This window comes from Botryllus schlosseri, chromosome 3 (genome assembly GCF_051294905.1).
Source record: "Botryllus schlosseri isolate E-star chromosome 3, Bs_hap1, whole genome shotgun sequence".
Lineage (NCBI taxonomy): Eukaryota > Metazoa > Chordata > Ascidiacea > Stolidobranchia > Styelidae > Botryllus > Botryllus schlosseri.
In genome coordinates, this window is record NC_137238.1 from 8660834 (window position 1) to 8677782 (window position 16949).

At 42.2% G+C, this 16949-nt stretch overlaps 1 protein-coding gene across 1 annotated transcript; it reads left to right on the forward strand.

Moving 5' to 3' along the window:
- The first annotated feature begins 10359 nt into the window (after positions 1-10359).
- Positions 10360-13230, forward strand: LOC145435720 (uncharacterized). Its single transcript, XM_080313008.1, has 3 exons — positions 10360-11633; positions 12257-12416; positions 12840-13230. Coding segments are annotated over exons 1-3 (666 nt in total). The 5' UTR covers positions 10360-11129; the 3' UTR covers positions 12842-13230.
- Positions 13231-16949: the final 3719 nt, after the last annotated feature.

Below are 16949 nucleotides of genomic sequence, written 5' to 3' on the forward strand. Positions count from 1 at the left end.
GCAAAGGATCCCATTTTACACTCTGCTCAATATCAATGTAGCAATACTCAGACGCCGAATAGGCCTACATTGTCCGGTCTGGCCTAGACCGTTAAGGCGAAGGCTTTTATTCCCTGGTAAGTCTTCGTCGAAATTGTTGGCAAAGCGACGGAAGATATTGATTTTATGGGAGTATTATATCCTTTGATTGCCGTAGTTGATACATTTACCCACGTTTAAAACGCCAATATGTACTTCAGCATTGTGGCATTATGTGGCCCGAGTCATCGCTAGGTATCGCGTACATTAATATAGGCTATCACTTCATTGAAAGACAGGGTTGGAATTAGCAATATAACGTCACGTGACGTCATGAAGTTCACGTTCGCGTTCACACAGAACCTTTTAAAAAGGTTCGCGTTCACACGAACCTGAACCTTTCAGAGGTTCACACCATCCCTAATGAGAAAGACTTGGGTGGTGGTGCGATGACTTAGGTTGCATGTAAGAGTTATCGGTTAAGCTTGTGAAGGTTGAAAAACTGGTGGCAAAAGTTGTGTGTCTGGAGATGGTATTCAGAAATGAAATAAACTGAAAAAATTAACTGAAAGTGACATAAGGCCTGGTTACATGCTCGATTCGACTTGAAGTTCAAGCCGTCTCCGGTGACGTCACGCGACAACTCCGAGCTGACTCGCTGAAGCGCGCAGTTTACATGATCCTTTACCCCACTGTTTTGTTACGCCGTTGGCCCGTTACCAAATATTTTCGAACGGTGCATTACATTTGTGAATTGGAGTAAGTGGTTGCGTTTGGCAAATAGCATGAGCAAAGTGGCACGAACAGGTGTGTGATCCGATGTGCAAACTTTTTTCCTTCTTGATATAATCGAGGAGAATAATATAATCAACAAGATAGAAGGAATCAGCAATACTACCAAAGTGTTGGTGAAGAATTCATGAAGAGAAATATAGAAAGAGACTGGTTAGTTTTGTGAGCATTTTACTGTAGTGGTATTGAAATTACGACTTTTAGTAACATTTCCACCGAGATTTTGCCTCGTCACTGCAGATAGACTACCTCACCGCACCATCTTTATATATAGATAGCTATACAACTGTAATACTTCTGATAGTGTCTGTCAATTCTGTTAATGTATATTGCATAATGTGAAAAAATACCGAGATAGTGAGAAACATTGCAATATGAATTCAGGAAACAGATATCTACGAAGTGGAAAAATATGAAGAATATTTACTACAGTAAATTTAAGGTAGCGTCGAAGTCAGGAGCCGTTGCAGTGACCTGGATTATCTACGATAAAACGCATAGCCTTTTGTCACAGAGACCACGAACCAAAGTAAACAGTAGGCCATTTGTAATCTTATCTGCAGTGATATGTGATTTGCTTGCATTTTTCATGATCATTGAACTGTTTTTATGCTGTCATACATCATGCCTATTATTGAATTCAAGGCTTTTCAAGGAGATTTGTCAATGGTGGACACCATGTGCCAGCAGTTTGGTATGATACAGATTTGTCAGTGACATAAATTCTGGAACTAACTAGTTCTTGTCAATTTAGATGCAACACCGGATGAACTGCTCTCCGTCTATGATGATGCTGCTGCTGTTGACTCAAATTGTATGTTATATTAGTTCATACATCATTTTACATCGTTGTATTTCATCTTTACGATTGACTATATTTCTAGTGACCAGTGAAGAAACTGCGACAACATCGACATCGTCGCCCCAGTCAACCGCCACCCTTTTCAACGTTAGTTGTGAAACTGCAGACGAAGCAGATGAGACTGAGACTGACATGCCTAGAACTAGGAAGCGAAGAGCAGGTGCGAAGTACACGAGTACCATTTTGGTATATGAAATTGACAATCATAAAATAATTTTTTAGATGTGAGACATATTCGCCAGCATAAGAGAAAAAAAGGTAATGTACAATTAATTTGGATATTTTGATGTGTATAATGGAGCACTTTTCGTTTTTCAGACGATGATGGATGGCTAAAATACATCAATGCATTCACTGAGCAGTGCGAGAAGGATCGAATTTGTAAAGAACAGCTAGTTAACAAGATGAATGAGACCTTGATGGAATCGCTCAGAATACTGATGATGAGACAAGATGTAGGAGCAGTACATACAAATAGAAGTGAAAGTCAGTCACCACCTGTGGTGGTACATGTGGAGATGGATGATTCTATCAACGATGATGAAAGTTGAATGCTAAGCTTGGAGTTAATAAAATTCATGTAGTTCATCTTGTGGTACTAGTACATCGGCTCTTGCTCAAATTGTGATACTAATAAGTTAAGCAATATCCTGCACCTAGCTGCAAAGTGCCAGCTACTACTGTGTTTGCCTACTAGAATGCCTACCAACTAGACACTCCTATTTCCGGCATTACACGTTCCTCGCGAATACATTGGTAGCATCAATATTAGAGCCCGACCGATTATCGGCTCGCCGATATTATCGAGTCGATATCACGCTTGGAGAGAAATATCGGTATCGGCCGTTGAAGATAAAAAAATATCGGCCATTTTCGTGACGTCACAACATGGTGGCAGGGAGTCAGAGAAGTCGATGGAGGACGTGAGGACGGTAAATTATAAAAAATAAATGGCCATGCTGCACATAGTGCATACTCCATACAGGCAGTAGGCGTGCCTATCTGAAAAATATTATGGATTACTAACCACCGTTATGCTCCACTGACTTTGTGGGAATCCCCCTACAGTAATCGGTCACCAAAGACAGAGAGCAGCTGGGTGGATTGGATAGTTGTCTGCAGAAGAATTCAATCAGTAAGAGAAATGAGAACATCAATCATTCTGGACTGACCCTCGTGATGATAGAGAAAAGCGTCTCGTCGAAACATTTCTCGGAAGATAGTGCTATTGGTTCGGTACCAACAGAGCTACCAGTAATGTATGAAGTCGTCTGACTGAGGCCTTCGGGGCCACCATGATAGGAAATATGCGAGCATAGAGGGCAAGAAAATCAAGCAAACGTGGAGTAAAGCCAATAATTGATACGAAAATTTTTAATTCCATGGTGACAAAGGCCAATTCTGACAAAAGAGCGTAAAATATTGATCAATTGATTGTTTGAATGCTGGTCATGGTCAAGGCCCAAGGCGGATGGACGTGGACAATTTCAGTTGTTTTGCACATTCTCTTCATCTATTTGTTAACGATGTGCTGAAGGCTCCAGGTGCACTGCCAGAAGAATATCAATAATAATATCAATATTTGGTGAAACCATTGAAGGAAAGATCCCCTGCAAGGGAGCGGTGGAACCGAAATGAAGAAAGATTTCCAATTCTTGCTGTGCCACTACCTATGGTACCAAGTGAAAGACTGCTCACTATGTTTAGTACTATATACATCATTTATGGAAGACCACAGAAGTTCATTCCTTGGAGAAAGAGCTGAGAAATTGTGCTTCGTGAACTGTAATCTGCAACTGCTGGATTGATGCTATTGATATATTTTTATAGCCTCTAGATCATTTATTTCATGTTCAAGCATATAAATGGCTGTAAAATTGTTGAAATAAATGCTTTGAGTTGTTAAAATTCGGCATTGAGCTAGATTCCATATCTTTTGAATATTGGCTGAATATATCGGGGTTATCGGTGGAGTTACTGGATATCGGTCTTATCGGTATCGGCTCAGAAATCCAATATCGGTCGGGCTCTAATCAATATCTCTTAATTATCTGCTGCAATGCCGCGAGTACATGCTAAATGTAAGTCGGGATCTCAGAAAACGAAGTTGCTTCAGATTCGGAAAGAAAGTGACAATGCAAATTTTGGACTGCTACACAAATATTTCAAGCCGTCTATGTCAGCTCAGGAATGTTCTGAACAAATTGAGGATGGTGCTGTTGTTCCATCAATGATAATGCCAGATGAGGAACTCCCTGTCGAAGGAGAGAGCTCAAGAGATCATTGTACCGAGGAATTATCAGTTACCACAGCGCAGCCAAAGTGTAGTGATTCTGTGGGAGGTCAGCCTGTTGGTATTGTGAGTAAAAACTGTGAAATTACTGAAAATACTGTAGTTAATTCAGCAAACATCTCACAACAGCCAAGCTTTAGTAGTACAGGTACCGCTGTAGGACCAGTCAGAAATGCTTCTTCTGACAAACCAGATGCTGTCCTGATGGAATCTCAAGGCTGCTGTTCTACTCAGTCTCGGCCCGGATTTGAATCTGTATCAGATCAATCTTCTACTGCTGTTCATTCTATTACCATTACCAAAGAAGTAATAGGAAAATTGGATGATATTGGAGTATGGCCATCTAGACTAAGTACATCAGAGAAGAATGAAGTTGTTTTGAGGGGGCCAATTCAAGATAATTTGAGTTGTGTTGTGTTTCCTGTCACCAAACGCAGAAAGTTCTCTGACTCATTTTCAGAGGAAGCTGAAAAATCAGAAACGACAGAAGCGTTCTTGGTTAGTATACTCGAAGTCGACCGATTCAGTGTATTGCTTCCACTGTAAATTATTCTCCAGTGGTAAAAGTAGCCTGGTCCATGATGGTTGCAGCGACTGGAAAAATCTTAGTAAAATATTAAGTGAACAATGAACATGAAGTTTCTGGAGATCATTTCAAAGCACTCCACTTGTATTCGGAAAATAGTGCAGCTCTCAAAAATCCAACACTTTTACAGAAGAATATCCAAAGTACGCACAGTGAACTTGTTTAATACTGGAGGTATATTATTAAACGAGAGTTTGCAATCATCCAGTACTTAGCGAGACATCATTGTGCTTTGCGCGGTACTGCTGGGCATGAACGGCTTGGGGATCCACAGTAAGGCCAGTTTCTGGGCCTTGTAGAACTTCTGGCAAAGTTTGATCATGTCCCAGAGCATACTGACAAAGTCAAAAATCGACAGATACCCGATCATTATTTGGGGGAAAATATTCAAAATGAGCTCATTTCTCTGGTGGGTAAGAATATTCTAGATGAAATATCTTCCAGTGTTCGTAGAAGCACATACTTCAGTGTCATTCTTGACTGTACTCCTGATTGCAGTCATGAAGAACAAATGACGCTTGTTGTCAGATACGTGAATACTGAAGGTGATGTTTCTGTGAAAGAACATTTCACTATTTTCTCAATGTTAAAGAAACTTCCTCGGTGGGTCTAACCAAAGCATTGCTTGATCGACTGGAAGAGCTTGGTCTGGACATTGCTAATTGTCGAGGGCAAGGATATGATAATGGTGCAAACATGGCTGGTCGAAATGCTGGTGTACAAAAAAAAAATTTGAATTTAAATCAACGTGCCTTTTTTATGCCCTGTGGATCACATTCCCTGAATCTGGTTCTCTGCGATGCCGCTAAACAGTGGTGGCTTTTGGGGTAGGCGAGGTAGGCGGTCGCCTAGGCCCCCCTGGTTGATTTACGCGCTTTCGAGGGCCCCCCTCCTCGGTTCACGCGCTTTTTTCAAACTATTTCTCCGGTTTACGCGCTTTTTTTCAAGTATTACCATTTTCTGAATAACCGCGGAATCCTTGTGTCTATAAAGAATATGGTATTGTACCGTAAAGACAGGTCAATCATCAATTCTCATTTTTTAGTAATCATTTTATGAATAACCACAAAAATCCATGCACCAATGTAGAATATGGTACCGTAAGCAGTACTCGATCATTAAATTTCTGCATTAGTTGCAAGAGCTCACTTTGATTTGATGATCTCCATCCATTTTGCCATTAGCTAAAGGCCTCCCCCTCCTACATTTACGCGAATGTTATCATTTTGCAGAAAACTGAAAATACATGTACCCAAGTAGAATATAATACCGTAAAGAGTAGTCAATCATTAAATTTCTGCACCCACTAAAATGGCTTACTTCGATTTTATGAAGGGGCCCCCTTCTACATTTATGCGAATTTTAGTTATAATTTTGCGAATAACTGTGAAAATACATGTAGAATATAGTACCGTAAGCCTCGTACATAGATATGCCCATCAGCCTAAACCTAGCCCAGCAGCAGCCTTGCTACCTACAAGCAAGTACGAACTACCAACGGGGCAACATCACTCCTTAGGTGCTCGCGAGCACCGTCAGTGAATAGGTCGTGTCCCAGCCAACTATCCACGCAGAGATTCCGACCGGTACATCCAACTCAAGCCTGCAAATCGGGGTTGTAACCAAGTCACAAGACTCCGAGTCACGTGACTCCGATTCACAAGTCATCTCACTTTTATAATTTTGACTCGAATCAGGTCTAGTCATTTTCGATTCACCACCGAGTCCAAGTCAGCGAGAAGCGGGTCGAGTCCGAGTGATGATATTATGACTCGAGTCCAAGTCATTGTGTTGACTGCTCAGTTTCCAGTTAAAGTCTTGTTAAACCCACTTTTATAAACCTGCTTCGTGATATCGAATGGTTCGCATTTATAATATAACAAATTGTTTTCACTTTAAGCAGTTTCTGGTCGAATTTTCAAGTACCAGCACTAGTAGACGAAATCCCGATAGTGTTTTTACTTTACTATTCTTCGAAATTACAATGAAATGTCGGTCTTGGCGGTCTGAGTCTCGAGTCCAAGTCGTGGGCAATGACTCGAGTCCAAGTCGAGTCAGTACACAAATTGACTCGAGTCAAGTCGAGTCATTTCGGTATTTTGAGAAAATGACTCGAGTCAAGTCGAGTCATCAAAAAATCGTCACTCGAGTCGAGTCATGACTCGAGTCATTACAACCCTGCTGCAGACTGCTGCTCCCGACTACTAATACTTGACGCTACCAAACACAGAAACATACACTCACTCGCATCCATCTTCAGCTTCGCTCTCAGCCAACTCCGTCCTCAACCAACTCAACATGCGCTCTCCAGCCATACCACGCCCACGAGTCGAGTCATTACAACCCTGTTGCAGACTGCTGCTCCCGACTACTAATAGCCTACTTCACGCTGCCAAACACAGAAACACACACTCACTCGCATCCATTTTCAGCTTCGCTCTCAGCCAACTCCGTCCTCAACTAACTCAACATGCGCTCTCCAGCCATACCACGCCCAACATCATTTCTGAACGGCAAATACAGAAACATTCTGGCAACCTGTTTCCACAACTGGAAGAGTAAGATAAGTAGGCCTACATAAAAATGCCGGCCAAGAATTGCTTGATTTCAATGACTTTTAGTTGGAATTCGTGTCTTTGTGTGCGAAGTTGTTGTAAATGCGAACCATATTGCGTTAAATGCGAACCATATTGCGTTAAATATTTCTTAGACAGACTTCGTGTGTCTTTGAGTGCGAAAGTTGTTGCAGATACGAACCAAATTCCGTTGAATTGTTCTTAGACTTTAAGAACATAACATACCTGAGCTTTTGCAACGTGGGAAATATTTGGGCGCTGGGTTACAGCATCGCCTCGGTTTTCATCAATTTCATGAAATTTGTGCTGCTACAAGATAAACAAAAATGGTTACTGCTATTAATATCTGGTATGGGTTTTCAATTTGATGATACAAGCTATTTCGCCGGATATGTAAGTTAAGAAATTGACGTTTCATAAAAATGTGATGATCTCCATAAATGGTCGATTTGACCACACTGCCCCATATAGGCTACTCTCCCGGCCTTATACTGAGAAGACTCCTCCAATAACAGGAATATGGCCCTATAATATACGATACAGTGTGTATTGTGCACGTTTCTCAGAGTGTCATAATTAAAACTGAAAACTGACTCGGTGCTGAATGAGAATCCGAACTAGTCAAGCTCTGTCCAAGATCTCAAAGAATTCTTGCTCGATGCGCCCAATGTTGCCCGTATTTCTGGAGCATACGTCTTTCGAAATACTCAGATTGTCGCGGATTCATTGCGTTGTGTGTTTACACTAGGGTTACCAAACGTCCTCTTTCGATTAGGTTCTGATTTTCTCAGTACGGGGGAATGTCTAAAATACGTAGTAGGATGGTCTAGTGGTTATATTCAATCAAAATAAATTCCTACTCGGTGTTGTTCCATGGCATGCGTTAGACTTCGTTATATCCCGTTGTTAACCTAATAATGCTAATTTTCTATAGCTTGCAGGTATGTCTAAAATACGTAGACAGGATACTTCGGTGTTACATTCAAAAACGATATATATTCCTAACCGGTGTTCTTCGATCTCATGCGAAAGCTTCGGTTGAAAAGACCAGTCATGCGTATAGTGTAGCGTGCTGGTTCTGGTTGCTGCCGGACTGAAGCAGATTGCTGATGTCGGAAAAGAGGAAGTGAATATTCAGAGACTTGGGTTGTCTTTTGTGTGTAGCGTTAGTGAATGTTACTGGGGGTAACCCTAAAAGGAGGGAACGCGGAAACTGCGGAACTCGCGGAAACGGCCCCTAAAACGCGGAAACTGCGGAAAAAGCGGGAAACCTCGATTCCTAAAGCGCTGAAATAGAGGGAGACGCGGAACAGTCGGTCATTGACCTTTATATATCACACAGTAGGCACTAAAACGAGGAAACAGCGGAACGCGGGACAGTCGGTCATCGAGGTGGGATATTAGAGTTGGGGACGTGGGATATTAGGGCTGGGGGAGGTGGGATATTAGGGTTGGGAGAGGTGGGATATTAGGGTTGGGGGAGGTGGGATATTAGGGTTAGGGTTACGGGAGGTGGGATATTAGGGTTGAGGGAGAGGGTGATGTTAGGGTTGCGAGAGGGAGATATTAGGGTTGTGGGAGGGGGATATTAGGGTTGAGTGAGGGGGGATATTAGGGTTAGGGTTATGATTACGGTTAGGTTAGGGTTGGGGGAGGTGGGATATTAGGGTTGGGGGAGGTGGGATATTAGGGTTAGGGGAGGTGGGATATTAGGGTTGGGGGAGGTGGGATATTAGGGTTGGGGGAGGTGGGATATTAGGGTTGAGTGAGGGGGGATATTAGGGTTAGGGTTATGATTACGGTTAGGTTAGGGTTGGGGGAGGTGGGATATTAGGGTTGGGGGAGGTGGGATATTAGGGTTAGGGGAGGTGGGATATTAGGGTTGGGGGAGGTGGGATATTAGGGTTGGGGGAGGTGGGATATTAGGGTTAGCGATTAGGTTAGGGTTAGGGAGGTGGGATATTAGGGTTGAGGGAGAGGGTGATGTTAGGGGAGGCGGGATATAGGGTTAGGGCTAGGTTAGGGTTATGATTAGGGTTAGGTTAGGGTTAGGGGAGGTGGTATATTAGGGTTAGGGGAGGTGGGATATTAGGGTTGGGGGAGGTGGGATATTAGGGTTGGGGGAGGTGGGATATTAGGGTTAGCGATTAGGTTAGGGTTAGGGGAGGTGGGATATTAGGGTTGAGGGAGAGGGTGATGTTAGGGGAGGCGGGATATAGGGTTAGGGCTAGGTTAGGGTTATGATTAGGGTTAGGGGAGGTGGGATGTTAGGGTTGGGGGAGGTGGGATATTAGGGTTAGGGGACGTGAATATTAGGGTTAGCGGAGGTGGGATATTAGGGTTAGGGGACGTGAATATTAGGGTTGAGGGAGAGGGTGATGTTAGGGGAGGCTGGATATAGGGTTGGAGAGAGGGGGATGTTAGGGTTGGGGAGAGGGGTGATATTAAGGTTGGAGAAGAGGGTTAGGGACATGATATCCCACCTCCCCTAGGGTTAGGGTGATATCCCACCTCCCTTAACCCTAATATCCCACCTCCCCTAATCCTAACCCTAACCCCTAACCCTAATATCCCACCTCCCCTAACCCTAATATTCCACCTCCCCTAACCCTAATATCCCACCTCCCCTAACCCTAATCATAACCCTAACCTAACCCTAATCCTAACCTAACCCTCCTAACCCTAACATCCCCCTCTTCCACAACCCTAATATCTCCCCTCTCCTCAACCCTAATATCCCCCTCACGTAACCCTAATATACCCCCGCCGCCAACCCTAATCCGTCTCTCCCAAGGAAAAAACAATTTATTTTGACGTTTATAAATTTTTGTATTGTAAAACGAAGAAGCGCCATCAACAGTTCTCTGCCATTTATGAGTTCTACTTCGCCTCACTCTAATATTGGTGTCCCGCAGTTTCGTCGTTTCAGACTTTAGAGTTCCTCTATGAGATCCACAAATGTCAATGACCGACTGTCCCGCGTTCCGCCTTTTCCTCTGTTTTCTCGTTTTAGTGGCTACTTTGTGATCTATAGAGGTCAATGACCGACTGTTCCGCGTTCCGCGTTTTCCTCTTGTTTCATCGCTTTAGGAATCGAGGTTTCCCGCAGTTTCCGCGTTTTAGGGGCCGTTTCCGCGAGTTCCGCGTTTTCCGCAGTTTCCGCGGTCGCTCCTTTTAGGGTTACGCTTCCTAGATATTGAGAGCAGGCCGTCGGAAGTTTCGAACTGTACGACTAGCTTACTGGCTTGGGGTAGCTGGTGCTTTAGCAAACGTATTAGGACATTTACAGTGCTAATATAGAAGTTCGCTCTGGAATCTGTATGGGTACGCGGGCTGACTTCTGCTTTATCTTGCTTTTGTCGGCAATTAAACTAGCAGTGAATGAAGGTCTGCAATAGTGCATAGTCATAACCGAAATTGACGCGGAAACATTTTATCACATCCTTTGATAATCTGCAATTTTGAAGTTGTTATTGATGTTGTTTGTAATGACTTTGAAAGTATAGTCAATAGTCATTGATGTGTTGAGTAACTCAAAACCCAATCCAAATTATAAGCGTGCTCATCACATGGTATATAATGTATTGATAAGATGAGCATGTATCAGCAATTAAGTAAACTGGTTTAGTGGTTTGCACAACGCATCAATTTGATATACTCTGGGATTGCATCTCAGACTAGGACAGGTCATGATTGGGTTTCGTTGGGAGCACAGTTGTTGATCACGTGAAACAACAATCGTTGGGCATGCTCATGGGGACCACTCACTAACCGGTGGTCGTCACATCACTCAGTGAGCACTTCTTGATGTGGCCAACAAGGTAAACCAGACCCGATTTTGCAAAAACTGATGTGATTGATAGATACCGGTCACAACAGTCGACTTTAATCGCCTAAAATGCAACTTTACTTATATAGGTCTGCAGATTAATAATATTGTTTTGGTCACTGCTGTTTCTGCGGAATCTCAAGTGACTGCACGGTGACTTGAAATCAGAATATATGGAGGACACAGTGCGGAAGCGCCGATCCTATCAGAGACGTTGGGTGAAGGCTAAGCGTTTGACGCTCAAACAAGGCATATTTTCAACATCTGATAATACTGATAGCCACGAAGAAGAATCTTCAGTCGCAGACAGCATGGAAGGTAGCTCAAGTGTGATCGCTGCGGTTCCGGTACTGGAATCTGAAGAATCACTTTCCCAATTGTCAAGCTCGACGGATAACGAAGCCGATGAAATTCCAGATGATGAGGATCGAGGAGTAATTTTTAGAAAAAGACTTGCAGTTTGGACCTCAGAATGCAATATCACACAGGGAAATACGGAACGACTGCTTCGTTTAATGAGGGATTTTAAAGAAACTGATGTTTTTAAAGATTTGCCCAAAACTGCGAGAACATTGCAGTCAAGTCTCAGGAGTGTTGATCTTGGCTGCAAGTCATCAATGCAATACTACTATCTTGGTCTGCGCAATGAACTCGGGAAGGTGATACAGAGCTTACCAGTAAGTGTCACTCACTCAGTAACTACTCTGAAATTGGCGCTCAACATAGATGGTCTTCCTTTAATCAAAAGCTCGAAAGTAAGCCTCTGGCCAATTCTTTGTTGTGTGAATAATTTGAGTATTCACAAAGTGTTCCCGGTAGCTTTAGCAGCTGGACAATCCAAGCCAAAGGATCTCGAATTCTTGAAAGATACCGTTAACGATCTTGGGACTCTATTGCATGATGGTGTCATTATTAATGAGAAGCATTTCAAAGTGGAAATAGATTGCATCGTATGTGACGCGCCCGCAAAAGCGATGTGCAAGAGCATTAAATATTTTTCTGGGTTCTCAAGTTGTGACAGGTGCACGACAAAAGGCAAATACATTGAGCATAGGATGACTTTTCCAGAATTCAGTCACTTGACCCCAAGGACTGATTCATCTTTCCGCCAGTAAATTGACACAAATCATCATACTAGTTATTCTCCTTTCTGTGACCTGCCAATAGATATGATTGCGTCATTTTCTGTAGACTATATGCACTGTGTGTGTCTCGGAGTTATGAGACGGCTGTTAAAAATATGGACGGATTATAGGGTCTAGGATAGTTAACTAAATCTGTTTTCCTATTTTGATTTCAGATAATTGGATTCAGCTCAGTCGGAGGCGACAATGTAGGGCAAACTGTTCGATTCATCTTGAAAAAGGTCGCTAGCGCTGGAGTATGGAGTTGCTACAGCCGCATTGGCAAAAATGCAAAAGAGGCTTTCAGCAACTTGGCTTTGGACAAGATCATATATTGTGAGGAGCATTTATGATAATCCAAGAACATGTCATTGTTCGACCTTTGTTTTATACGCCCATGTCCCTAATGAGGCTGGATCAGTGGTTTCCAACCGGGGGAATTCCCCACTATGTGAAAAGGGAATCTGGCTTTAGCCAGTGCAGACAAGATAATTTTATAAACGGAGCAGTCATGAGAAATATGCAGCATTTGAAATAACTTGTTCCATGCTTTGTGTTTACCATAGAATGGAGGGTGAATCACGAAGTCTATAAAACGCCACTAGGAAACATGCTGAGTAAAAACGACTGGGAACAACTGTGCTAGATATACTGAGCATTTTAACTGAACTTGAATATGATTTTTGTTTGTTATTTTATCAAAAATGTTTCATGAAGTTGAATGACTGCCAAGCAAAATGTTAATGATAATACCTTTAGGAGCTTGCAAAAAGATCCATGGCAGGAGTATCTCTGAAAAAAATTACATTCGTGTAGTGGGTGAGGCACTGCCGCATTTTCCCAGCCAGAAAGGGGGATCTCGATGGAAGGTTTGATTTCAATTTATGCTCTTGACATCATCAATCGACTGCTGTAATTAAACACTTTTATATATTTATAAAGCTATGCCTGGTACTCGGATGCCCTTTCTCTCAATCAGTTAGCTGCCAAATAACTGATTTATTTGGATTGTTGAATTGATCATTTTTGACAGAATGTGAAGAAATTTTAGTCAAAAATTCTTTTTGTGTTAGTGGCTGTTTTCAAAGATTGCTGAAGTAGTCATCGTTGATCTTGATAATCAAGTAGAAGTGACGATTGAAGTCGGTTCTCTAGTCAAAAATTCTTTTTTTTGTTAGTGGCTGTTTTCAAAGATTGCTGAAGTAGTCATCGTTGATCTTGATAATCAAGTAGAAGTGGCGATTGAAGTCAGTTCTCTAGTCAAGAATTCTTTTTGTGTTGGTGGCTGTTTTCAAGGAGTGCTGAAGTAGTCATCGTTGATCTTGATAATCAAGTAGAAGTGGCGATTGAAGTCAGTTCTCTAGTCAAGAATTCTTTTTGTGTTAGTGGCTGTTTTCAAAGAGTGCTGAAGTAGTCATCGTTGATCTTGATAATCAAGTAGAAGTGGCGATTGAAGTCAGTTCTCTAGTCAAGACTTCTTTTTGTGTTAGTGGCTGTTTTCAAAGAGTGCTGAAGTAGTCATCGTTGATCTTGATAATCAAGTAGAAGTGGCGATTGAAGTCAGTTCTCTAGTCAAGAATTCTTTTTGTGTTAGTGGCTGTTTTCAAAGAGTGCTGAAGTAGTCATCGTTGATCTTGATAATCAAGTAGAAGTGGCGATTGAAGTCAGTTCTCTAGTCATATAATATTAAAAAATATAATAATAAAACTTGAAAACTTGAGTGGAAATAGTTCAGAATCAAATCCATTTTAGTAAGTATGGGCGAAAAAAATGTAGGAGTCATTCGTTACTCGCTACCTCTGCCATTTTCGCAGTACGAATGTCTTGGCTATTAATCGTCATTTTCATTTTATTTCTGCATGGTGTTGAAAAGAAAAGGCCGCAGGGTTATTGATCCAGCTCATCAGAAGATGAAACCTGATGATACGGACTGTTTTCAGTTTCTTCCTTCGGGCATTCGTTCGTTTGTTCGTTTCATTTTTTACAACGGCATTATTGCCAATTCGTTTACAATTAAATTAATACAAATGTGATTAATATGTAGTAGATAATGTGGTGTGTGTACGCAGCCGTGATCAGGTTATGCCCATTGGTAGAAAACAGGTTATTATATCAGGATCTTCTTCTAATGTAGGATCTACATTCTACTCACCATGTTTAAAGGCTGTAGCATCTGCATAATAGTTACATTATTGAAGGACATGAAAAAGACATTGAATTGAGTCGACACAAAATCCCCCTTTCTACGACCTACCGAGATGTAATATCTACTATATCGGGCTCGGCTTTCTACATCTTTGGTCTGTACTGTGTTTACTGGGACGGTACAAAGTAGCCTATCCTCAACAATTGCTAATTTCACACATGAATATGTCAGCCTCGTTTATCCAGCCCGGAATAATACAATCTTTGCTTTGCTAATAACTTGACGGGTTTATAAATGTAAGCAAGCCGCAATCTATGGAATCCTAATTTCCACGGCACTTTAGCCTTAAAGATTCTGTCCTCCGGCACTTTGGCCTTAAAGATTCTGTCCTCCAGATCAGTGGTAGGCAGCCTGTAGTTAGTATAGTTTCGCAGAAACTTGTACCAAAATCAGTTTTATTTGACAAAATATACCAGCGAATAGTGGCGAGATAGCGCACTGGTATAATCCGCGGCTGCAACACCAATGGGTTCGAGTCAGACCGAGGTCGACTTCCTAATTCCGCTACCTAAGTGTTGGAGGTTTACCTAGGCTCCTCCTCGCCACCTCATCCGCGTCAGCGGTGTCTTACAAAAGCCTAGAGCAGGGGTGGGCAACATACGGCCCGCGGGCCGGATCCGGCCCGCGAAGGGATTTTGTCCGGCCCGCGGACATTTTTCCGTCTTACATGATAATGTGGCCCGCGGCCCCTGTCTGCCGAGATTCCCCACTACTTGCCTACTATAGGTCAAATTTTAGTGACTGTACGTTATTATATATGCATGTGCGCGGCGTGCGAGAGTAGAGCTTACGCGTATGTTCGTCGAAGCGAGAAGACTTGCATTGTCGGCATTTACGGTGTACTCAACCCTAATGTCGTTTGTGGTAATCATGCTGTTTGTCGACTACAGTGGTCATTTACACCAGGCTGATATTTCTCATTTTTGATTCCGTAATCGCCGACTTGTAGCACGGCACACTTCTAGGCTTTTGCAAGACACCGCTTCTTCCAGGGGTCGTCAACTTGAAACGGGTCGCGGGCCACGTTTCAAAATTCGTAGAGGACGCGGGTCGCATGAATTCAAAATTGAGATTAATTAGGCCACACAGTTGGACAACGATGCTATCTCGTCAGCTACTCAACCCTAATGAATTGATATCTTGGTAAATTTAGGGTACCGGGCTTATCTAACGCCTTGAAATCTTAATTAGGGATTACACCGCGTGTTGATTGATCAGAGAGCAGACGTGGCGGTGCCTGTATGGCAGTGGTCGGGAACCTTTTTTGTCTGAAGAGCCATATTGGCCTTATTTTTTTTTCATTTTACCTCCCAAAGAGCCATACCTGTCAATCAGGTAGGCTATCACGTCACAATTGAAAATTTCTAATGTCATGGTAGTAATAATTAGAACTCTCTACACGGGATTCGTCGTGTGCACAACATTTTGTCTGTAAACACTAGAACTTATCATGCTGGCTGCCTTACTTGAGCATGCGAAATTTGAGTTACGAGAACGTAGGTTCGCCGTGATGCTCCTTTTAAATGGGAGAACCCATGACCACATCCGTAGGTGGAGCCAAACATGGTCACGACAGCAATCTATATATATGCCTATACAATCTAAGCTGTTAGCGAAGATTTTGAAACCTTCAATTATTATTGGTACTTTCTATTGATGGTCATGAATGACTAGATTTTGAACATTTTCTCCCAAATTCCCACAATTTGCATTATTAATCGAAAATAAAGCGCGAAACGAGAGGTAAGGCACAGACGGGCCAAGCCTCACCATTGATAACGCAATTCATCGTAAATAGCTTAGAATTTATTATAACTGATAATAATCCAATGTAAATGTGGCACATGTGATGTTTTGAAACGATGAAAATATTAATTATCCTGATTGATTGATCGACTTCAATTCTCAAAGTATTCAGGCGTAACTTATAACGTTGCGCTACACGCCTATTTTATCGCCGGTAGAGCTACTTGCCAATCAAGAACGTGGATAGCTATGGCGTTGTTTGTAAATTGAGTTTGTAATTGTAAATGTCACGTCCACGGCAGTTCATTTCGCGCCGTAGATCAGGAAGACAATGTTTATTTGAAAACCACGTTCTCATTTTGGTTTCGACATTTCATCTATTCTCTTTGATCAATTGACGTATCGCGCAATCCAAGATTTCGAGACGGGTAGGCTACATCGAATTCGCGGGTGATATTGGTCGCCGGCGCGACAGCAACTTAAATTTGAGGATTTTGAAAAGAGTTCGAGCTCCTAAACCCGAACACGGCGTTGCCTTTACCTCCCAAAGACATGTTTACACTGCCACGGGAATAATTATTCTGATCGTGATGAAAATTTACTAACAAGTCGCTGCAACAATGAGCAATTCAGTACCAAAATAAATATTTGGCAAAGAGCCATATCATATCCCCAAAAGAGCCATATTTGGCTCGCGAGCCATAGGTTCCAGACCACTGCTGTATGGCTATGCTATATTCTCAAATGCACATTGTCTTCCTCATTATCGAAGAGAAACAGCTTAGAAGTGACATTGCTGTCGTTAAAATACATCCATTAAGTACGGTTTATTCCTTGTATATATGAATAAATGGGCGAACAATGTATCGATACAGGAATACGGCCCGCCAAGTACTTTATTTTCCTATATCCGGCCC

Bases quoted from the DNA above. Each gene is read 5' to 3' on its own strand.
- LOC145435720 (XM_080313008.1), top strand. From the start codon at position 11,130: ATGGAGGACACAGTGCGGAAGCGCCGATCCTATCAGAGACGTTGGGTG. The intron at 11,634-12,256 runs GTAAGTGTCACT...TTTTGATTTCAG, and splicing joins AGGTGATACAGAGCTTACCA to ATAATTGGATTCAGCTCAGT.